Source organism: Echiichthys vipera (assembly GCF_963691815.1).
Source record: "Echiichthys vipera genome assembly, chromosome: 23".
Taxonomy (NCBI): domain Eukaryota; kingdom Metazoa; phylum Chordata; class Actinopteri; order Perciformes; family Trachinidae; genus Echiichthys; species Echiichthys vipera.
The window spans coordinates 13,534,201-13,557,642 of record NC_139848.1 but is presented as its reverse complement, the minus strand read 5'-3'; the positions used below and the strand labels follow the sequence as shown (position 1 = coordinate 13,557,642).

General features: G+C 40.5%; 2 protein-coding genes across 2 annotated transcripts in view; one reads left to right on the top strand and one right to left on the bottom strand.

Annotated features, from left to right (window-relative positions):
- dhrsx (dehydrogenase/reductase (SDR family) X-linked) overlaps positions 1-1,983 on the top strand; it is a gene marked incomplete at both ends in the record, with an annotated part of 17,561 nt that extends 15,578 nt beyond the window's left edge. The window contains 2 exons of the mRNA XM_083938034.1: positions 556-763; positions 1,801-1,983. Of these exons, the coding sequence (XP_083794160.1) occupies positions 556-763; positions 1,801-1,983 (391 nt within the window). The remainder of the gene's footprint in view (positions 1-555; positions 764-1,800) is intronic.
- Positions 1,984-5,939: 3,956 nt separating this feature from the next.
- On the bottom strand, positions 5,940-21,636 carry cep70 (centrosomal protein 70). The gene is made up of 15 exons (XM_083938164.1): positions 21,539-21,636; positions 17,157-17,256; positions 15,916-16,039; positions 13,818-13,998; positions 13,449-13,624; positions 13,259-13,318; positions 12,918-13,008; positions 12,769-12,845; positions 12,066-12,144; positions 11,844-11,996; positions 10,878-11,030; positions 10,617-10,785; positions 8,478-8,586; positions 8,329-8,408; positions 5,940-6,137 (listed from the first exon to the last, which is right to left on the bottom strand). Exons 1-15 carry the CDS (start codon positions 21,545-21,547, stop codon positions 6,082-6,084), a joined length of 1,617 nt encoding a protein of 538 aa, XP_083794290.1. The 5' UTR covers positions 21,548-21,636; the 3' UTR covers positions 5,940-6,081.
- Positions 21,637-23,442: the final 1,806 nt, after the last annotated feature.

The window sequence follows — 23,442 nt, the reverse complement described above, 5'->3', positions numbered from 1 at the left end:
TAAGAATAATAATTCATAATCCTGTGTGCAGGGTGTGCTACGGTAGTAGTAGTAGTAATAATAATAATAATAATAATAATAATCATAATTAATAAATAATCCTCCAGTGTGCAGGGCGTGCTACAGTAGTAGTAATAATAATAATAATAATAATTAATAAATAGTCGTTCTGTGTGCAGGGCGTGCTACAGTTATAATAATAATAATAATAATAATGATTAATAATCCTCCCGTGTGCAGGGCGTGCTACAGTAGTAGTAATAATAATAATGATTAATAATCCTCCCGTGTGAAGGGGGTGCTACAGTTATAAATAATATTATTATTAATAATAAGAATAATAATTAATCCTCCCGTGTGCAGGGCGTGCTACAGTAATAATAATAATAATAATAATGATTAATAATCCTCCCGTGTGCAGGGCGTGCTACAGTTATAATAATATTAATATTAATAATAATAATAATTAATAATCCTCCCGTGTGCAGGGCGTGCTACAGTTATAATATTAATATTAATAATAATAATAATGATTAATAATCCTCCCGTGTGCAGGGCGTGCTACAGCTCGCACGGGGCCTACTCCCAGAGTAAGCTGGCGCTGGTGCTCTTCACGTACCACCTGCAGGAGCAGCTGACGGCCGGACGCTTCCCCGTCACCGTGAACGCCGTGGACCCCGGCATGGTGGACACAGCGCTCTACGCCAACCTGTGGAGCCTCGCTCAGGCGCTCAAGAAGCCCGTGGCCAAGATTCTGTTCAGGGTGCGTTCTGATCCGAAAACACATACGGAGGACAGAAGCTGCCAAAATGAAAATAATTAATTATTAAGTCAATAATTAATAAATGTTGCTGAATGTACCAAATATTAATAATAATAATAATAGAATTAGTGTAGGAAACAATTAAATGAAACAATGTGACATAAAATTAATATTTAGATTTTAGTTGTTTCTATTAACCTTTGTATTAATTTAATTGTTCCTTTTATTTATTTTATAAATTATTAATTTTATTTTTTATTGCTTTTGCATTCCCCTTTATTATTTATTTATTTATTTATTGTAAAAAAAAGTATGAAGTCAAAAATAAAGACAGAAAACACATAAATTCATTCGTGCATTAGAGATAATAAAATAAATATTTGTTTAACAAATCAATACTATGGAACGTAAAAGGGAAATAAATCTGCTGTTAAATGTACCAAAAATAATATAAAAATAATCACAAGCATTAATTAATTCATTTATAATTATCTTATATATTTTTATTAATCTTTGTATTAATTATTCTACTTATTAATTTTATTTATTTATTTAAACTGTTTATTTATTGATTTCTTAATTCTTCTACTTATGAATTGTATTTATTTATTTAATCGATCGTTTATCTATTTATTTCTAAGTTTCTATATTTCAAATGTATTTTTATGTTTTTAATTTTTGTCTTAATTCCTTAATTGATTGATTTATTTAAGCGTCCATTTTATTTATTCATTTTTAAGTTTAAGCATTTTCAAATCTATTTTTATGTTTATTTTTATCATTTTTATTTATAGTAAAATGAAACGTATGAAAAAACAATATAGTTAAATTAAATATACAGGCGGAAAAAGCAAAGGAAAAATAAATAAATTAATTTGATATAATAAAAATAAAGACGTTATTACATTTGATCCATTAATTCAATTTATTTTTAATATTTGTTTTGGTCATATTTAGTATTTTGTGTCCCAGTGTGTGGTCGTCAACGCTGAACCTCTAATTATTATCGTTGTTGTTGTTGTTGTTTGTCCCCTCAGACTCCAGCAGAGGGGGCGTCTGTCTCCATCTACGCGGCGGCGGCAGCAGAGCTGGAGGGCGTGGGCGCCGTTTATCTGTACAACGGCCTCAAGACGTCCTCGTCGCTCAGCTCGTACGACGGCGAGCTGCAGGCGGCGCTCTGGAAGAAGAGCTGCGAGCTGGTCGGCCTCCAGTACGCCTGACCACGCTGCCCCGCCCCATAATCAAGTATAATATTTAATATAATATATTTATATCATAATAGTTATTATAATATAATGATATATAAAAACACTGACCTGGTGTTTTCTGTGGAGGACTGAACCTGCCAAAAAAACATAAATAAATCTTCAACAAACACTGCATCCCTGTGTATTTCAAACCCAGTAACACACTCAGACAGAGACTAGTACATCCCAAGGACAGAACACCACACACCCACAAAAGCAACCTGCTTTATGCTGTCAATGCAACGAGGAATGCAAAGATCTCTACATTGGAGAAACAAAACAAACACAAACGCATGACTCAACACAGGAGAGCTAACTCTTCAGGCCTGGACTCTGCTGTCCACTTACATCTCAAGGAGAAAGCCCACTCCTTTGATGACAGCAATGTCCAAATCTTGGACAGAGAGGACAGATGGTTTGAAAGAGGAGTAAAAGAAGCCATCTATGTAAAAGCAGAGAAACCATCGCTAAACAGAGGAGGAGGTCTGAGACACCACTTATCTCCAATTTACAATGCTGCCCTTTCATCCCTTCCCAGGAGATTCAACAATCTAACCTCAAAGAACAACTGTTCACACATGGTAAATGGACTTGTACTTCCATAGCGCCTTTCTAGTCTTCTGACTACTCAAGACGCTTTCACACTACTTCTCAGCATTAACCGTGCCATATAACTGAACATTCAGGACATGCCCCCAGGTTCGGGTGAGGTCTTTGACGCAGTCGGAGCCAGCGGGTTCTTAATACACTGATTGTAACTTTGAACAAATTCCTGTTGTTTCAATGCGATGCTGCAATCTAGAAGAATTAGAAGAAGAAGAATTATTACTTTGTTAATCCCTCAAGGGGGAATTCAATTTTTTACTATTATTATTATTCAGGTAACACACACAAAGGCCCGCAATACTGTACACACATGCACAAACAGGACCTTTATACATGCAATTAATGGAGAGATGTCAGAGCGAGGGGGCTGCCAATGGCTCGTCACCCCGAGCAGTTGGGGGTTCGATGCCTTCCTCAACAGCACCTCGACAGTGCCCAGGAGATGAACTGGCACATCTTCAGCCACCGCTCCGTACGGGGACTCGAACCGGCGACTGTCCGGTTCCCAGCCGAGTCACTTATGGAAAACTGACGCCTTATTTCTCAAAGAAATACCAAAAGGTTTCAACTGGAAAGGAGCTGATTCTCAACAACCAACTGTGTTTTTGCTGGCAAAAGTTCCCAACAATGACTTTTACTTTGATTTGAGTTTGATTAAAAACTGCAGGAAATTACTGAACCTTTGGGAAGAACCACAGAGATGTAACGAGATGGACGTATCCACCGTGCCGTCACCTTCATTTATAAAACTGTGCGTCGAATCCTTCCCAAATCAACTCTGAATTTAGCATCACTCTGAAGTTAGCATCGCCCTAAAGTTAGCATCACTCTGAAGTTAGCATCATCCTAAAGTTAGCATCACTCTGAAGTTAGCATCGCCCTAAAGTTAGCATCACTCTGAAGTTAGTATCGCCCTATATTAGCATCACTCTGAAGTTAGCATAACTCTGAAGTTAGCATCACCCTAAAGTTAGCATAACTCTGAAGTTAGCATGGCCCTGAAATTTTTTTCTGCTGACTCAGCTGTATTTCATGGTGTTTCCATCGAGTGCCACTGACTCCCGAGTCGATAAAATTTTGCGGGAGCTCTACGCACGGGTGATAGTTGCCTGAGAAATACGCACGCTTCTCCGCAAATCAATTTTCTAGAAATACCAATGTACACCACCGCACATTTTTCCCCGTCTACGCAAGGTTCTTGCTTGCGGCGAGCTTTGTAAATGAGGCCCCTGATGTTTTGTTTTTATTTTAATTGATAAAAAAAACACTGTTATAGTTGAAATGGTATGATGTTTACTTGTGTCTCTTATTTAAAATGTACTGTTTATTTTAGCATTTTAGAACTGTATTCCAATCAAATTTACTGATCTTGTTACGCACAAATGTTAACTACGATCACTGTGAATGACGCCTTTTTCCTGTGTGTATTAATTTATGTTTATGTTTATGACATCACACATGAAGAAAGATGTCCCACTTATTAACGACATGCTAATAAACGCACAAGTTGCCTTTGAGAGTCTCAGCCGCCTGACGTTTATCACTTTACGGTATATTGTATTTAACAAAAATATGTTGTATTAAATATAAAATTAAAAAGTTTGATTCTTGTTGCAGTGAATGTGAACGACATCAGCTGACAGGAAGTTAACGAGGACCAAGGCTGTTGCCTAGCAATGGAGTTCCATTAAATAGGTCCATACAGTTAAACTATTCAGAGGGAAATTCAGTTTCTCAGAAGAACTGCAGCTGATCAATGAATCGATCGATAAGATGAAACAACTATTGATTAGAATAGAATTACTTTAATGATCCTAGACTGGGAAATGATTTTGTAACAGCAGTAGTGGGTCAGCAAATAAAAACTTTGTAACATAACATAAATAGAATCCAATATATACATAGTGTATATATACAGTGCACAGTGTGCTATAAACAATAAACAATAATATATACAACAAAATATGAAAAATATACTATAACAATAATATATTTAAAAAAAAACAGAGAGAGCAGAGTTCTGTCAGGCAGAGGTGAGAGAGTTATTATACACATTGTTATATACAGTGATGGAAAGATTTCCTGTATCTGTTGCCACGACAGCGAAGCTGAAGCAGCCTTCTGGAGAAGGTGCTCCGCTGTCTGACCAGTGGAGAGGATGGAGAGGATGATCCATGATGGAGAACAGTTTTCTCAGTGTCCTCCTCTCCACCACAGCCTCCAGAGCGTCCTCTCCACCACAGCCTCCAGAGTGTCCTCCTCTCCACCACGGCCTCCAGAGTGCCCTCCTCTCCTCCACAGCCCCCAGTGTCCTCCTCTCCACCACGGCCTCCAGAGCGTCCTCCTCTCTACCACGGCCTCCAGAGCGTCCTCCTCTCCACCACAGCCTCCAGAGCGTCCTCCTCTCCACCACAGCCTCCAGAGCGTCCTCCTCTCCACCACAGCCTCCAGAGCGTCCTCCTCTCCACCACAGCCTCCAGAGTGTCCTCCTCTCCACCACAGCCTCCAGAGTGTCCTCCTCTCTACCACAGCCTCCAGAGCGTCCTCCTCTCCACCACAGCCTCCAGAGTGTCCTCCTCTCTACCACAGCCTCCAGAGCGTCCTCCTCTCCACCACAGCCTCCAGAGCGTCCTCCTCTCCACCACAGCCTCCAGAGGGTCCTCCTCTCCACCACAGCCTCCAGAGCGTCCTCCTCTCCACCACAGCCTCCAGAGCGTCCTCCTCTCCACCACAGCCTCCAGAGTGTCCTCCTCTCCACCACAGCCTCCAGAGTGCCCTCCTCTCCACCACAGCCTCCAGAGTGTCCTCCTCTCCACCACAGCCTCCAGAGAGTCCTCCTCTCCACCACAGCCTCCAGAGTGTCCTCCTCTCCACCACAGCCTCCAGAGTGTCCTGTTTGCAGCCAATCACAGAGCCAGCCTTCCTGATCACTTTGTTGAGTCTGTCGGTGTCGCTGGCTCCGATGCTGCGTCCCCAACAAACCACAGCAAAGAAAAGTACACTGGCCACCACAGACTGATAAAAGATCTCCAACATCTTGCTGCACATGTTGAAGGATCTCCGCTTCCTCAGGAAGTAAAGTCGGCTCATCCTCTTCTTGTAAACAGCTTCAGTGTTAGATCTCCAGTCCAGTCTGTGGTTGATGGTAACACCCAGGTACTTCCTCCACCGCCTCCACATCCTTTCCCCGAATGCACAGAGGTTGGAAAGCTGTCTTCCTCTTGAATTACTTGATAATTTGCATCCCTAGTGTGAATAAATCACTGCACAGCAATGACTCAACGCATTTGTCTGGTGGATCTGAAACTTTATTGGATGTCGGAGATTCATGTTTACATCACACGTTTGTTTTGTTCAACATACGATACTTTGACCTTTCCGTGAAATGTGTCTCATTGATAAAAAAATGTGACTTTTATCCATTAAATCACAACACAACAGAAGAAAACACAGCAGTCGGTTCCGTCAAAGTGTCATCAGAGACTTGAGAGCAGGAAGGATGTCGTCCAGGTGACTCACTCCTGAAACACACTCGTCTCATTACTGATCCCATATCTCACTCTTCTCTATAGACGAATCCAGCGAGCCGTTTGTGTTTAACCATCGCTGTCGCATCTCCCTCCAGTGTGCGCGTTTGAAACATGCAGAAAAAACTAGTCCGTGCATTTGTTACTTCTAGGCTGGACTACTGCAACTCCTTATTATCAGGCCGCTCTATTAAGTCTGTTAAGAGTCTCTAGTTGGTCCAAAATGCTGCAGCTCGTGTACTAACTAAAACAAATCGAAGAGAACATATTTCTCCTGTATTAGCTTCTCTGCACTGGCTACCTGTAAAATCTAGAATAGAATTTAAAATCCTTCTCCTTACCTACAAAGCTCTTATTCGTCAGGCTCCGTCGTATCTTAAAGAGCTCATAGTACCGTATTACCCGACTAGATCACTGCGCTCTGAGAATGCAGGGCTACTCGTCGTTCCTAGAGTCTCCAAAAATAGAAGTGGAGGCAGAGCCTTCAGCTACCAAGCTCCTCTCCTCTGGAACCAACTCCCAAGTGTTATTCGGAATACGTACACTGTCCCCTTATTTAAGACTAAACTTAAAACTTTCCTTTTTGATAAAGCTTACAGCTAGGGCTTACGAGCCCTTAATGATGCTGCTATAGGCCTAGTCTGCCGGGGGATAATACTTTTCCTGATACTCTGAGCTTCTCTCCTCTCTGTATTATTCATGTCTCATCAATGCATGTTACTAATTCAACTCCATGTTTGCCACCATAATTATTATCTTTGCCATGTTCTGTCACTCTAGCTGTGCCTGTTTCTTGCTGTTCTGCTGTAGTTATAGTTAGTTAAAGTTATATTCACATTGCTTTAGCTATCACTATAGTCAGTATTACTTTTGTGGTTGCTTGCATTCCTGGAAGTGTGTCTGTCTGTCTTTGCGTCTATCAGTCTCTCTCTGTCTTTTGACTGTCTTTGTCTTTCTCTCTCCTTTTCTACCTCCCCAACCGGTGCAGACAGATGTCCGTCCTCCACAGAGCTGGGTCTGTCTGACGTTCCTGTCTGTTATAGGGAAGGTTTTCGTTGCCACCGTACTCTACGGGGGAATTGTTGGATCTGTGTAAATCATAATTAAGTCATAGAGTGTGGTCTTTACCTACTCTGTAAAGTGTCCTGCGATAACTTTTTTTATGATTTTGCACTATAAGTAAAAAAAAAGGGAGCTGTCATTAAAAGTGTACTTTTCTACTTTTACCTGTACTTTTTATGCAGCATTACTTTTGACAACGATGTCTACAACGTCAGGAAGAACCTGTGCAATTCTCTGCTGCTCCAACAGCAGAGGGGAACTTTAACTTTGAAAAAAAAGTACCCTCATGTGAGACAAAACATGTGCTAAAGTGCCCTCTAAGAGCCAAAAACATGTGCTAAAGTTTCCTCCAGGAGCCAAAAACATGTGCTAAAGTGTCCTCCAGGAGCCAAAAACATGTGCTAAAGTGCCCTCTAGGAGCCAAAAACTTGTGTTAAAGTGTCCTCCAGGAGCCAAAAACATGTGCTAAAGTGTCCTCTAGGAGCCAAAAACATGTGCTAAAGTGTCCTCTAGGAGCCAAAAACATGTGCTAAAGTGCCCTCTAAGAGCCAAAAACTTGTGTTAAAGTGTCCTCCAGGAGCCAAAAACATGTGCTAAAGTGCCCTCTTCAGTGGCAAGGATGTGCTATATGCGCCCCTTTTTTTCCTTGTCGCCCCTGCCATTCAAAACATCTGTGCACGCTACTGAACAGCGAGCTCAGTTTTGGTTCACACTCGTCAATCTCACCGTGAACAGCATGCGGCGGTCTATCTTAACACAGTGAAAAAGTAATGTCAGCTAAGCTACCAATGCTTAGCTAGCTAACAGTAGACGCCTCTATCAAGGCTGCCGCGGTCACACACAGTAAATTAACTCAATGTGGTTTTATTGTGAAATATAACGTAAGTTTCTTTAACTAGGGCAGCCTAATGACCACAATAGCTGAGTTCAACAGTGACGGAGGTAAATATTCACAAGTACTCTTCCTGAGGTAAAGGTTGTAGAAAAGGTACACTTCTAATGACAGCTCCCACTCAATCACGTCATACTGGAGGGAGAGGTCACCACAGCAATGGTGTCTTGTTCACTCTCTGTACTTCACCGGATTCGTCTATTTGTGTTGTGTGTGTGCTGCCATATTTACCTAGAGTCTGTAAAATGTCCGTAATGAGGGCGTGGAAAGGCGGGAAGAACTCCTCATGCTGCTTCACTTTTACGATGATGCTGTAAAACACAACAGTGTGAATGACTGTCTGCTCCAAACTTCAGAACAACTCGTGTACAGACGCCTACCTGTCGATGTCAGCGTCTCCCAGCAGCTGATGAAACCCAGCAGAGCGTTCGCTGGAGGAAACCAGTCGGCCCACCTGGGTCACCACCTCAGCAGGAGGGGCTCTGCTGCCTGACACAAAACCACAAACTCAGGGACCATCTGGACAGGGAACGGAAAAAGTGGCACCGCGTTCTCATTTTTTATTCCGCGTTTGGACGAGCGTCCTGCAGCCTCCAGCCCAGGACACTTGAACGTCCGGCTGATGGAAACAGTCCCACATGTTTGACAGTCATGGATGTTGCGTATATGCGTACGTAACAAATCATAGCACACTTTCGCGTTTTTATAACTCCAAATGTGTGGGTTCGCATGATTCTCATTTCCTCAGCATATCCATCTGGGAACTCTCGTTTGGAGATCTTTTGGGAAAGGGCCAAAATACTGGTTAGTGATTGGATCTGTCTATCACCAACTTACGGACCAAATCAACCAGTCAGATCAACGAAGCATATGACGTACTAACAGCGTCGAGGCAAAGCTCAGAAAGTAAACAACATGTCGTTAAAGGATATTTGCAGTTTGTGTAACGCGAATTTGGGGATTAAAGGACCAATTTCAGGTGCCCGGTTCATAACACTTCTCGTCGGGTCACATTTAAAGTCGCCTCAAAACCAATGCTGATTGGTTCGGCCACGTTACATGACTGATCTGCAAGTAAAATACACTGGAGCTCGCGAGATCAGGATGGTCTCACTGAGCTTGCATTTTCAACCCTTTACAAGGAAACACAATGGTGGAGCATTTTTAAGGTTTCCACTCTGGAGGGTGGTTCAACTTTTTTTGGCGTTTTTTAGCGGCAAAAACGCTATTTCTGGCAAACAAAAGGCACATCTGATCAAATATTTTGTCCTTTTCACCTGCAAGCTTTGTTGTGGAAACGGGGCCTTAACTTCTGTCCCAAATATCGACGAGAATATCTGATGCTCAGGCTCTATCCTACGTTTTTTCCACCAACCCAGACCTAGTTCTAGTGCTGGGCTGGTTCCCCGTTAGTTCAACTTGGGAACTTCTCAGCACCTGGTAATCGTGCAACCTCGCATGCAAATCTGACCTGATCTAGACACATTTCAGACAGCGGTAGCCCTAATTCTGTTAGCCGCTCGCTAACTTTTTTTCTCTTGGATCCTTCTGTTGGAACCTGGACTGGGCTCCTGAAATTGTGCCTTCTCATCTCATCTCATCTCATCTCATCTCATCTTCATCCGCTTATCCGGGGTCAGGTCACGAGGGCAGCAGCTTTAGCAGGGGACCCCAAACTTCCCTTTCCCGGGCCACATTAACCAGCTCTAACTGGGGGATCCCGAGGCGTTCCCAGGCCAGTGTGGATATATACTAGACGAAATTGAAATTGTGCCTTTTAACTGTAAATTCACGTTACACAGAACACACTTTGTTGATCTGATTGGTTAGTTTGGCCTGTATGTTGTTGACAGATGGTTTATCCAATCAGCAGCCAGTATTTTCCCCCCTTCCCAAAACAGCAAATGTGAATCAATCTGGCAGGTTATTATGGTTAGCACTTGTTGGATGCTAACGCTAGCACTAGCGGGCTAACTTTAGCTAACCTAACCTAGCACAGACTACCTGTTATTGAACACATTGCAGTTAAAATGAATGATCCACTGATTCATGTCTTTACAGGCAACGTCACAAGCAAACGACTGCAGCTGCGTTCAATGGAAAACAGCCGCTACACCAGACATGTCCATGTTTACTCTCAGAGTTGTTAACAGTTCTTTGATTTTCTGACAAAACTGTGTTTAATTATTGTGCAAAACTGTGAATAAACATTTTTAGAAAACTTAACTTAAACTGTTTGTCTGTTGATTAAGCACACTAAAGAAGACTACACTACACACTAAAGAAAAAAAGTTGTAAAAAAAAACTCCCAATAAAAAACACAAATTCTAAAATCACAACATTTTTTAAAGCATGCAAGACTGAGGGGGGCCGGTTCAAGACCAGCATAGAGTTGGTGCCATTCTGGAACCAGTTTTCCTGACCGAGAGCCGGTTCTTTGGCTGTGGAAACAGGAAGAACTGGTTCAAGATTAGGAACCGGCTCTGAACTGGCCCTCAAAAGAGGTATCTGAAGGTTACCTAGCTGCAGAAGATCTCGGAGGTTCCTCATGGCGTTGGTCATCTCTCCCAACCTTGCATAGACCTCATTCATACGCGGGTATACTCCACTGAGGGAGGTCACGTCGAACAGCTTCTGGAAGTGAGACACCATGGAGCCCAGAGTGTATCGAGTGGGACTCCTGAGCACCTATCATCACAAACAACACGTGTCTGCACCTGGTTCTCCTGACAGTGTCCAGCTGCTATGAAAAAAAAGTGCAAAATGGTGCAGTGTCATACCTTCTCATCGTCAGTCGAGGTGTTTTCCAGCATGTTGTCAACCAGCAACATCATGGTCTCCACCTTCACTGGTTCTGCAGCATCATGGCTACCATCAGACGGCTGCCAGGGCATCAGTCTAGAACTCAGTTTATACAAACCCCGCTGCAGATCCTACCGACACACACAACAAGAGTCCTAGTCTGTTCAACGTTTGGAAAGACATCCACAAGAGTCGTATTGTAGTATGTCCAAAAAAGTCATGTTATAGTATGTCCAAAAAGGGCAAAAAGTCGTATTATAGTATGTCCAAAAAGTGTGGAAAAGTTATTTTATAGTATGTCCAAAAAGTGCAAAGAATTCATAGTATAGTATGTTGAAAAAAAGTGCAAAAAAGTCAAATTATAGTATGTCCAAAAAGTGCAGAAATTCCTATTATTGTATGTCCAAAAAAGTAATAGTATAGTATGTTCAAAAAAAGTGCAAAAAAGTACAAAAATTCATATTATTGTATGTCCAAAAAAGTAATAATACAGTATGTTCAAAAAAGTCAAAATATAGTATGTTCAAAAAAGTGCAAAAATTCATGTTATTGTATGTCCCAAAAAGTGCAGAAATTCATATATTTGTATGTCCAAAAAAGTGCATATATTCATATTATTGTATGTCCAAAAAAGTGCAAAAAAGTACAAAAATTCATATTATTGTATGTCAAAAAAAGCAATAGTATAGTATGTTCAAAAAAGTGCAAAAATTCATGTTATTGTATGTCCAAAAAAGTGCAAAAATTCATATTATTGTATGTCCAAAAAAGTGCAAAAATTCATATCATTGTATGTCAAAAAAGGTAATAGTATAGTATGTTGAAAAAAGTAATAGTACAGTATGTTGAAAAAAGTCATATTATAGTATGTTGAAAAAAGTCCAAGGGTGCAAAACGGGATAGCCATCCAGAAGAGCAGGGTGAATGAGGCAGGTGGTGTTTACCTCCAGCAGGTGAAGCTGGTGGGCCCAGACCTCCAGGGTGGGAAGGCAAGTCTGAAACTCAGCCAGCGGCAAACCACCAGACGAGGGTTTGTGTCTGTGCAGTCGGAACGGAGCGCTGGGATTGGTCACAACAGCACGGATCTCAGTCAACAGCTGAGAAGAAATGGATGTTTAGTGAAGAGAGCAGATTTCAGGAAACAACAGAAGAAGACATAAACTCACGTGGTGATAGTGGGCACACAGACTGGCCTGGTCTTCGATTTCCTTGCTGGTCTCTGTTCTGTCGTCTTCTCTGGGCAGTCTGCAAAGATGGACGATACTGAACTAAACTTAACCGTTGCCTTTTGTCGTCTGCACTTAACCGTCACCTTTTGTCTTCTAAACTTAACCGTCGCCTTTTGCCGTCTAAATTTAACTTTTACCTTTTGTTGTCTAAACTTAACCATCACCTTTTGTCGACTAAACTTAACCATCACCTTTTGTCGACTAAACATAACTGTCTCCTTTTGTCGTCTGAACTAAGCCATCACCTTTTGTCGTCTAAATTAACCGTCACCTTTTGTCGTCTTAACTTAACTGTCTCCTTTTATCGTCTGAACTTAACCATCGCCTTTTGTTGTCTTAACTTAACCGTCACCTTTTGTCGTCTAAATTAGCTGTCACCTTTTGTCGTCTTAACTTAACCGTCGACCTTTGTCGTCTGAACTTAGCTGTCTCCTTTTATCGTCTAAACTTAACTGTCGCCTTTTGTCGTCTTAACTTAACCGTCGCCCTTTGTCGTCTAAACTTAACTGTCGCCTTTTATCGTCTAAATTAACCGTCGCCTTTTGTCGTCTTAACTTAACCATCGCCCTTTGTCGTCTAAATGAACCGTCGCCTCTTATCGTCTAAACTTAATTCTTGGTTAGTTTCAGGCCATACACACCTGGTCTTCAGCAGCTCCACCTCCTTCTTTAGCTCTTCTATTTGACCTTTGCTTTCCTTCTGCTGTTGCTGGTACGCCTGGGAACAAATGAAAGAACGTCACCTCCTGCCTCAGAGGGAACAATATAAATAAAACGTTGGTCAGGTTACCTTGAGAATGGTTTTGAAAGATGGCGTCACAATGCTGGATGACTTTATGGTTCCTGTCTGATGAGAGCCGCCTGGTTCTCCTTTGACAGATCTGGAGAAATGAACAGCTGAAGCCTGGTCCACACTGACAGGTGTTATAACACGTTATACATGTGAGACATGAGGACATGTGATGAGAACGCTTTTGTCCCTGGCTGAAATACATGAAGGTATGTCAGGTTACCTTCGACAGTCACTGACGTTAAAATCAGTTAACAACACAGATGCAGTGGCAGCTAAGTTAGTTTCCGACCGTTTCTTACAGTTTTCAAAACAGTTGTTTTATTATTCTCTTGTGTTACCTGAGCTCCTCCAGCAGCTGAGTCATTCTGGTCTCGTAGAAGTCAACCACATCCAACACCCTGGAAACAGAACAATCAGCTGACATGAGGTCCTGGTCCAACTGATGGTCTAAAAGCCGGTCAAACAGCTAGTCTTACTGCGGGTCTTCATGTTTAACTGCCAGTCTAACTGCAGGTCTTCATGTCTTACCGCCGGTCTGCTGGGGAGTCCTGCCGTATCACTTTGTGGCAGATCTGCTGGAACATGCGAGTGTGTCGAGCCAGTCGTCGCTCTTCCTCTTTGATGGTGAAGTAGAGTTTCCTCTCCAGCTGAGCTGCGTTCTCTCTCTGATTGGACAGATCCAGCTCTAGAAGCTCACAGCGTTTCTACACAGACCACACCACAGTCTCTCACTTTAAACATCATCATTCTGAGCGTTTCTACACAGACGACACCACCGTCTCTCACTTTAAACATCATCATTCTGAGCGTTTCTGCGCAGACGACACCACCGTCTCTCTTTAAACATCCTTATTCTAGTGGACTCTCCTGTTATTACTGGATAAACACTTGACACACCTGAGCTTGCTGCTTCTCCTGCTGCAGCTGCTGAGTGCTGCTGTGCTGTTGGACGGCCTTGGTGAGACAGCGGTCCTCCAGGTCCTGGACTCTGGTCCTCACCACGTCCAGCAGCTCCTCCAGTTCTGTGGCCCTCTGAGACTGCTGAGTCGCTCTACGCATCTGCTCCTGGACTTCCTCCCTATAGACACAGCAGAGGTTCATCCTGACCAAGCTCCTCTCCTGTGGAACCAACTCCCATGTTTTTCAGGAGGCAGTCACCATTCCCATATTTAAAAGTAAACTTAAAACTTTCCTCTTTGATAAAGCTTGTAGTTAGGGCTCACTCGCCCTTAATTCTGCTGCTATAGTTCTAGTCTGCCAGAAGATAATCCTGTTCCTGATCCTCTGAGCTTCTCTCCTCTCTGTATCATTCATGTTTCATCAATGCATGTTACTAATTCAACTTCTTCCCCGGAGTTGTTTGTGCTTTGTCGTTTGCAGGTCTCTGCTGATCGTAGTGGTGCCTGCTGCCATGGTCCTGCATGACGCTTCCTGTTGGTATTATTACTATTACTCATACACTGTATACTATTAGTTTTATGAATTATAAAATTTGTAGCCATAAAATCATCATCAGTAATATTTCTCATTGTATCACAGCTGTTATTACCAGTACTCATCACTGATCATATTTACCACCATATTTATTATTATTGTCATATTCTGTCACCTTACCTGTGATTGTTTCTACTATTCTACTGTATTTACTGCCATAACATATAAGTCATATTAACATAACTATAGATATTATTATAGTTACTGTTACTTTTGTGGTTGCTTACTTCTGTGGGACTGTCTCTCTGTCTGTCTTTATCCCTGTCTCTTTCTTTTTCTTAAGACAGATGTCCATCCTCCATAAAGCTGCGACTGTTCGTTCCTGCCTGTTAAAGGGAAGGTTTTCGTTGAACATGCGCAGAATGTGTCTTGGCATTGTCTTGCTGAAATAAGCAGGGACACCCCTTTAAAATATGTTATTTTGAACCTGGCATCATATTAAAAATGTGTGAATATTTGAAAGAAAAACAATAAAGTTGTTAAACTGAAGTTAAATAAATCGGTTTGAACATTAAATATCTTGTAAGCAAATCATTGGATTCTGTTTTTATTTAAGTTTTCCACTACGTCCCAACTTCATGTGAACTGGGGTTGTATGTAAGTATTCAAGGTGCAAATACAGACATTTGAATATCTTTAATTAACTTGGTAAAAATTATTGAATTGTGTCTGCAGTTACGACATTTCCTCACAACTTAGTGGGGTTTCCTTTTGAATTATCAAGAGTCACAGGTAGATATAATAACATCAGGTCTCGAAGACAACACCTAAATGACACCCTGGTGTACTGTGACTCTATCCATGCCTAGTGCGTCCCTTCACATCCTGTTGTCCAGGCAGTTACGTGATAGAGATCAGATCAAACTGGAATAAGAACTTTGTGCAGCTAAATGGAGTCATGCTTTTAAAACATATGTGTTAGAGTATTTCTTTAATGTACCCTGGAGACAATGAGTAGAAATATGAGCTTCTTAACTGCACTGAGCTATAGGACAGGTGTGTGTGATGAGATTAGATGACAGGACGACAGGTGGTCCTCACACACTGCATATACATTATTAAGTAGAGAGAAATACACCCTGCAGGCAAGCGTTACTGTGAAAGACCCTCAGCTGCTGTACTTCTATAAATACTGCTGTTTTAGGATTTACAACCTGACTACAAAGAGAGTTTGGATATTACTTGTGGAGAACCACAGGGATCAGTATTAGGTCCTCAATATTTTGTTTTTTGTACTGTTGAAAAACGTGTGCCCTCTAGGATCTAAAATGCGTGCTAAAGTGCCCTCTTCAGTGGCAAGGACACGCTATACTATTTTATCCTTTTCGCCCCTGCCCTTAAAAAAGTTTGTGCACTTTATGTTGAGCTACAAATATAGCCTGAGAAGTCAGAAGTAAGAATGGATTTAAAGAGAGTCAATTCTATGCAGATGATACACCGTCTTATCTGGTGTCTTTGGACGTCTGAAGCGTCTGAAGAGTGTTGAGATGGTCGGACTCACTTGAGCTGGTTGTTGGACTTGATGAGCTCTTGGATCAGAGCCTGTCTTCTCTCGGAGTCCGTGAGCATTGTCTTCAGAGTCGTCCTCATCTCACAGGCAGACTTTTTGTCCAGCAGAGTCAGATCTGAGGACACATGGAGACTTGTGTAAAACTAATTTCTTACATGGTTAGAAAATTATGACAAATTCCACTTTATTAAAAAAAAAAAACCAAGGCCTCTCTCTCTTACTTCTTCCTCCAAAAGATAAAAGTTAGTTTAAGTAAAGTTTTGTTCAGGCGGTTTTGATGCGCACTGTTCGGCAGCGGTGTATATTAGACGTCAATCAATTTATATCTATTTCTAGAACATAAATAAACTATTTTAAAGTAGATTTTTCTGATATCACGTAATTTAGCACAGAAAAAGATCTATTTTCAAGAAGATTTTGGCACAGAAAAAGATCTATTTTCAAGTAGATTTTAGTACAGAAGATCTATTTTCAAGTAGATTTTAGTACCCCCCCCCCCCCTCTCCCCCCAAAATAATTATTCCTCGGAAACTCAAGTTTCCACAGCAGCCTGTTATTCAAACCGCTGTTGTCCGTTAAATGAGGTCAGTATTTGAGTTCTGATAGATTGACTAGACAGCTGAAGGAAAATTATTAAATAAGACTTTCCAGCCATTCCACTGAACTGGTGCCTACATATGCATGAAAATCTGAAGATATCATAATTTATATATAATTAAAGATCAGAATGTTTCATATTATAAGGTGCCTCGTTCCAATTTAGACATGAAATATAATTTTCACATCCAAAATTCATAACCAGTTGGTAAAAATACACATGATCATGGAAGTAGCATCATCAGAGTCTCCTGAAGACTCAAACTAAGTTCTCACGCTATTTTTTCTGGATTTTTGGTCATTTTGTAAGAACATTCAGTCCTACCTAAATTATCTCTTCTATATTATGTTTGATTTTATATATATTAAAGATAGTTTTGTCAAACTATGAGATTGTGTTCACTGTGAGGAATTTGTCATTAAAAAAACAGCATAAACATTCATCTAAAAGCCTGATTTTGATTGTTACACAGTAAGTTGAGTATTTAGACATGTTTGTAACTAGATAGAGAATTTTTTTGAACAATAACAACATCCAAATTGCAGCAACTCAACTGAATAATCTCATTTCTTGTGTTTCCCAGGAATATTGGTCAAGCATTAGATAAACGTAATATTTCTCTAAGAGATATCACCTGAAAAACTTGTGTTCTCCACAGGATCTGTGAAACACACAGGCTTAAAGCCGTGGTGCTGCAGGAGTTTATTCACATTGTCCCACTGGAGTTGCTCCTGCTACAAAAACAACAACAACACAATGCATTAATGAGCAAACCAACACACTTTGTCTTGAAACACTACGACTTTTAGTCTTAAAACACAACACGACTTTTAGTCTTAAAACACAACACGACTTTTAGTCTTTAAACACAACACGACTTTTAGTCTTAAAACACTACGACTTTTAGTCTTGAAACACTACGACTTTTAGTCTTAAAACACAACACGACTTTTAGTCTTAAAACACTACGACTTTTAGTCTTAGAACACTACGACTTTTAGTCTTAGAACACTACGACTTTTAGTCTTGAAACACTACGACTTTTAGTCTTAAAACACTACGACTTTTAGTCTTGAAACACTACGACTTTTAGTCTTGAAACACTACGACTTTTAGTCTTGAAACACAACGACTTTTAGTCTTGAAACACTACGACTTTTAGTCTTAAAACACTACGACTTTTAGTCTTGAAACACTACGACTTTTAGTCTTAAAACACAACACGACTTTTAGTCTTAAAACACTACGACTTTTAGTCTTAAAACACTACGACTTTTAGTCTTGAAACACTACGACTTTTAGTCTTAAAACACTACGACTTTTAGTCTTAAAACACTACGACTTTTAGTCTTGAAACACTACGACTTTTAGTCTTGAAACACTACAACTTTTAGTCTTAAAACACTACGACTTTTAGTCTTGAAACGCAACGACTTTTAGTCTTGAAACACTACAACTCTTAGTCTTGAAACACTACGACTTTTAGTCTTGAAACACTACGACTTTTAGTCTTAAAACACTGCGACTTTTAGTCTTAAAACCCTACGACTTTTAGTCTTGAAACACTACGACTTTTAGTCTTGAAACACTACGACATTTAGTCTCGAAACACTACGACTTTAGTCTCCAAACATTACGACTTTTAGTCTCGAAACACTACGACTTTAGTCTGAAAACACTACGACTTTAGTCTGAAAACACTACGACTTTAGTCTGAAAACACTACGACTTTAGTCTGAAAACACTACGACTTTTAGTCTCGAAACACTACGACTTTAGTCTGAAAACACTACGACTTTGAGTCTTGAAACACTACGACTTTTAGTCTTCAAACACTACGACTTTTAGTCTTGAAAGCACACACAAGGAGCACCTGAAAGTGCCTGGACGTCCACAGATACACAAAAGTCTTCTCCCTGCTGTCCTGCGTGTCCATTCTTGTGTGCAGCTCTTCACTCTCATCAGGACCTGAGGCTGCAGGGATCATGTTTCTGATCCCTGCACGTACACGCCTCCAGGACCTCCGCTCAACTTCATACTGTCAATAAAGTTCTGTCAAAGTGTCCTTTAACTGCAGGTTTCCACTTCATTGAACGGTGTCGAACTAAATTCTAATTCTTCTTTCTCACAAAATATTATTTCAACTGTTCACTAAATCTTCTTTATAAATCTTCTTTATAGGAGTAATCAGAAGGACGGTGACAGGTGAAGAAGCTGCCAAAATAAATTACTTGATAAATATATAAAAATGTCATTTAATGTCTATAAAAGTAAATTGTATTTATTTTAAATTTGATATTTATGTTTCATTTAATTAGCGCTGTAAGAATTCCTCCATATATTTACCTTTATATCTGATATTCCCCTTTATTTATTTAATTAATTCATTTTAATTAATTCAATTTAAATGTATTTATTCAAAATGTATCTAAAACATATTTTAGAATGCATTTATTTATTTAATTTCAATTAATTCAATTGAAATGTATTTGTTTAAAATGTAGCATAAATGTATTTTAGGATGCGTTTATTTATTAAATTAATTTTGATTAATTCAATTTAAATGTATTTCTTTTACATGCATCTAAAATGTATTTTAGAATTCATTTCTTTATTAAATTAATTTGAATTAATTCAAATTAAATGTATTTATTTTACATGTATCTAAAATGTATTTTAGAATGCATTTATTAATGATAATATTATTTTCCCTCTGCAGTTTCACCCTATTTCTCGTAAAAGGGAGTAAAGAAACACATGAATTGAAATATACACTTGGATAAAAATAGGGGGAAGGGAAAAATAATACAGAGCAATTAATAAATAAATAAATAAATAATAGAATGGGAAGCAGTTTCTTTGCAGACTGCACAGATGATGTCGTCACCATCAAACGTTGCCACGGAGACGGGCAGGCCAGGAAATATCTAGGTCACAGGACTTCAGAAAATGACGAGGCACATCCTCTCAAACCTCTGCTTCTCAGTCAAAAACCATTAGTTGTGTTGTTGATGTTGTATTGTTGACACGTCTTCGCAGGGTTCCTACACATTTTCCATTTCTACAATTTTTGGACTCAAATTTCCCGACGTCAGTCAATATTAAACATCTAAACACCAATTGTTAAATGCTTATTATGTAAATAAACTGTTTTAAAATCCAACTTTTAACAAGTATGCTAAATTCTTACTATATATGCCATTATGTTGCATATATAAGACATCTTTAACTACATGCTGTAGCTCATACAAGTGAATGAACTCCAAACCGACACATGTTAAATGCAAAGCAACGTATTCAAGCTAAATGCTAAAAGAGTGAAATGAATAAGTCATCGGGCCAACTTGTTCTTCTGCGGTTGGGCAAAAGACATTGAGAGGCTAACGCTAGATACTTTACAAGACGACAGTGCTTTTCCCGCCGCTTACGGCTTAAAATGGCCGCCTCCCCCATGTTGGAGATTCAAAAGATTTCAAGCATAGTTTGCATCTTTGTTTTTTCGTACTCAGTGACCTTTATCCACCATCTTTTGTGTTTTTTTTTCATGAAACAAGACTTCGGAAAACTGGCATCGACCCGTGACACTCTCTACCGACAACCGATCGGCTGGCTCGACGACATGTACGAGAAAAAAAAAAAAATTAATTTCAATCACAGTCGGTAACCACGGTAACACGAAACCATTCCACAGCTAGCTTGATCAGTTTCATATCATCTACAGGTCAACTTTGTTACATTAGTAGAGTTGTTTTGAATTGTATATATTTAACTTTAGGGCGTGATCACATTATCCTTTTGGCCGCGGCCAAAACCGTTTTTTCAGCTAAAGTCTAGTACCTTTAAGTAGTGTGAGCGCACCCGCTCCGCGCTCAACTGGGGCCAGCTGGCCCTCCACGGCCCGCTTGAAAGAGGTGGGCTTTAGCGGAGCCGTTTGCACATGTACGAGCACGAGCGTGCGCACGTGTACGCGCATGAGCACGAGCCCTACGGCAGTAGCGTTATGTCCGCCTGTTCGGACATGTAAATAGAAGGACGGACCATGCGCGGACATTTAACAACAACAACAATGGCGGTGAAAGGTTCACGTTGGTGTGGTGCGGAGGTGGAGTGTTTACTGCAGATTTGGTCGGATGAAAATATTCAAAAACAGTCGACAAGACGCACAAAAACTCTGAGGTCTGTGGAAAGATTTGTAAACAAAGCCACACACACGCGATCAATGCGTGTGACGTGTTACGGCGTGATGACGTATGGACAGCAAGAAGCATTGGCCGAGGCCCAGGTAGTGTGAGTACAAACGGGGCTGGGGCGCGGGGGGGAGAGGGAGGGGGGACAAGTACCCTAAAGTCCGGGTCTCGGTCCGGGAGGATAGTGTGAGCGCGCCCTTAGAAAGTGAGATAATGGTCTGGAAACACCACAAACATTGTTCCAGACTTATCCAGACCTGGAAATTACTCAAATTAATTTCCATACTTTTCCCTACTCCTGATTCTCGAGACTTTGCTGAACATGTAGACATGTTTTGTGTGGATAAAGTTAACATTGAACGAGGAATCATAGTTTTAAAATGCTCTAAATGTGTGCTTTTGCTGTGGACTTGAGGAGTGGTCCGGTCCTGAGAGAGGTCTGGGGCCACAGAATTAAAATACTCTACTACACTAAAATATCATAAAACTAAAACTGTGATAAAAATAGAAAAGATATGAAAAAAGTCATAACTCACAACTTTTGTAATTCAAACCCCTGGGAATTGTTCAAAGTTAAAATGAAGTCTGTAGGTGGAAGTATGTGAGGGCAGTGACATTTAAAAGAGTAGCATGTTTAGGATCATCTCCATAGTTACATTGTATAAAATATGAAATAAAGCTTGATATTTGCTAAAGAATGAAAGAAAGTTAAAGAGGAGCATACATGTTCTTAAAGAGCTGAACATTTTGGTAGTTGAATGGTTTTTGTAGCTGGAATTTTGCAGAAGTAAGAGGCGATAAAAATGTAATGTAGTTAAAGTGGTCTCACCGTTTCCATGGTTTCACTCCTGCAGGAATAAAACAGCTGTCAGTTCACAGCACATTCGAAGTGGAACTCCATTTACAAAAGAGCCAATTTAAGATTCTGAACTAGTTTTAACAACACACACTAACTAATATCATAAAAATAATAACATGTATGAATGTTGAGCTTATTCTTGTTAATTCGGCACACAAGTATCGAGACTGTTAACTCATTAAAGTAACATTAAAGTGACTTTAGGTCGCTATGTTAGCCTCTGGAGAGTTAGCTCGCTAGTGCTCGTTCCTGTGTGTTTGTTGCTGTTAGCGGACTTTATAGGGACAAAAAGATTATTAATAACAAAGTTAATTATTATTACCAGCTGCCGATTAGTTCCAAGTACTGTACAACAGCAGCTGGTTAAAAAAAGAAGACACTTTATAAAAGATTAAAGAAGGGAAATGCGCGGTTTTTCTGTCATTCAAAAACAGTGGACATATGGCGCTTCTTCTGCGGTTTAAAGAGGGGTAGGAGCGCCACAGCGCCACAGAGGGTCGGTTTGGGTATTACAACAAACACTGTTTATATTAAAGATGATTTTACACCATTATATTTATATTTAATTTATATTTAATATGATTTTACACCAAACACTGTTTATATTTTAGATGGTTTTACACCATTATATTTATATTGTATTTATATTTAATATGACTTTACAACAAACACTGTTTATATTATATAGGGGTTGACACAGTGGTGTAGTGGTCAGCACTGTCGCCTCACAGCGAGAAGGTTCTACTTTCTGTGTGGAGTTTGCATGTTCTCCCCGTGTCTGCGTGGGTTTCCTCCCACAATCCAAAAGACATGCACGTGTTAGGTTAATTGATGACTCTAAAAATTGTCCGTAGGTGTGAATGGTTGTCTGTCTCTGTTTGTCTCTATGTGCCCTGTGATAGACTGGCGTCCTGTCCAGGGTGTACCCCGCCCCACGCCCGATGTCAGCTGGGATCGGCTCCAGCCCCCCGCGACCCGACAGGGACAAGCGGTTGAATACATTTAAAATGAATACAATTAAATCAAATAAATAAATACATTTGTGTCAAATTGTGTCCAGCAGGGGGAGACTCCACTTAAAGCTGTGTTCTCTCTATTGTCCAACATGATTCCGTCTCTAATTGTTTATTCCTGCTCTATAAAGTTATGGAGTTGTTTCACGGACTGCGGTTGGAGCGTCCAGTGAGTGCTGCTCTACTGTCCGTACATTAAGTCCATGCACAGGACCATTAAGTGGCTAATGAGGTTTTATTTCCGGGGAAACGGGCCACGACACATGAGGAGACATCCTAATGGATGGAGACGGGGCACTCGGGCTCCAAATGTGCTTCTTCAGCTGCATTATTTATCTCAAGTCACAATCCAAAGCAAGCTGCAGGACAATCTGTGAAAGCGTCTGTAATTACTGTACATTAACATTAAAGTTGAGGCATTCTTATTCAAAAAGAGCTAAGAAATTATTTCAAAGCTTGAAAATCATAGGCGTGCACAGGCAGGAGCCAAAATGTGTGCTTGAGTGCCCTCTAGGAGCCAAAATGTTTGCTTAAGTGCCCTCTAGGAGCCAAAACGCGCGCTAAAGTGCCCTCTAGAAGCCAAAATGTGTGTTAAAGTTCCCTCTAGAAGCCAAAACGCGTGCTAAAGTGCCCTCTAGGAGCCAAAACGTGCGTTAAAGTGGCCTCTAGAAGCCAAAACCTGTGTTAAAGTGACCTCTAGGAGCCAAGATGTGTGCTAAGGTGCCCTCTAGAAGCCAAAACCTGTGTGAAAGTGGCCTCTGGGAGCCAAAACATGTAGTAAAGTGCCCTCTAGAAGCCAAAACGCGTGCTATAGTGCCCTCTAGAAGCCAAAACGTGTGTTAAAGTGACCTCTAGGAGCCA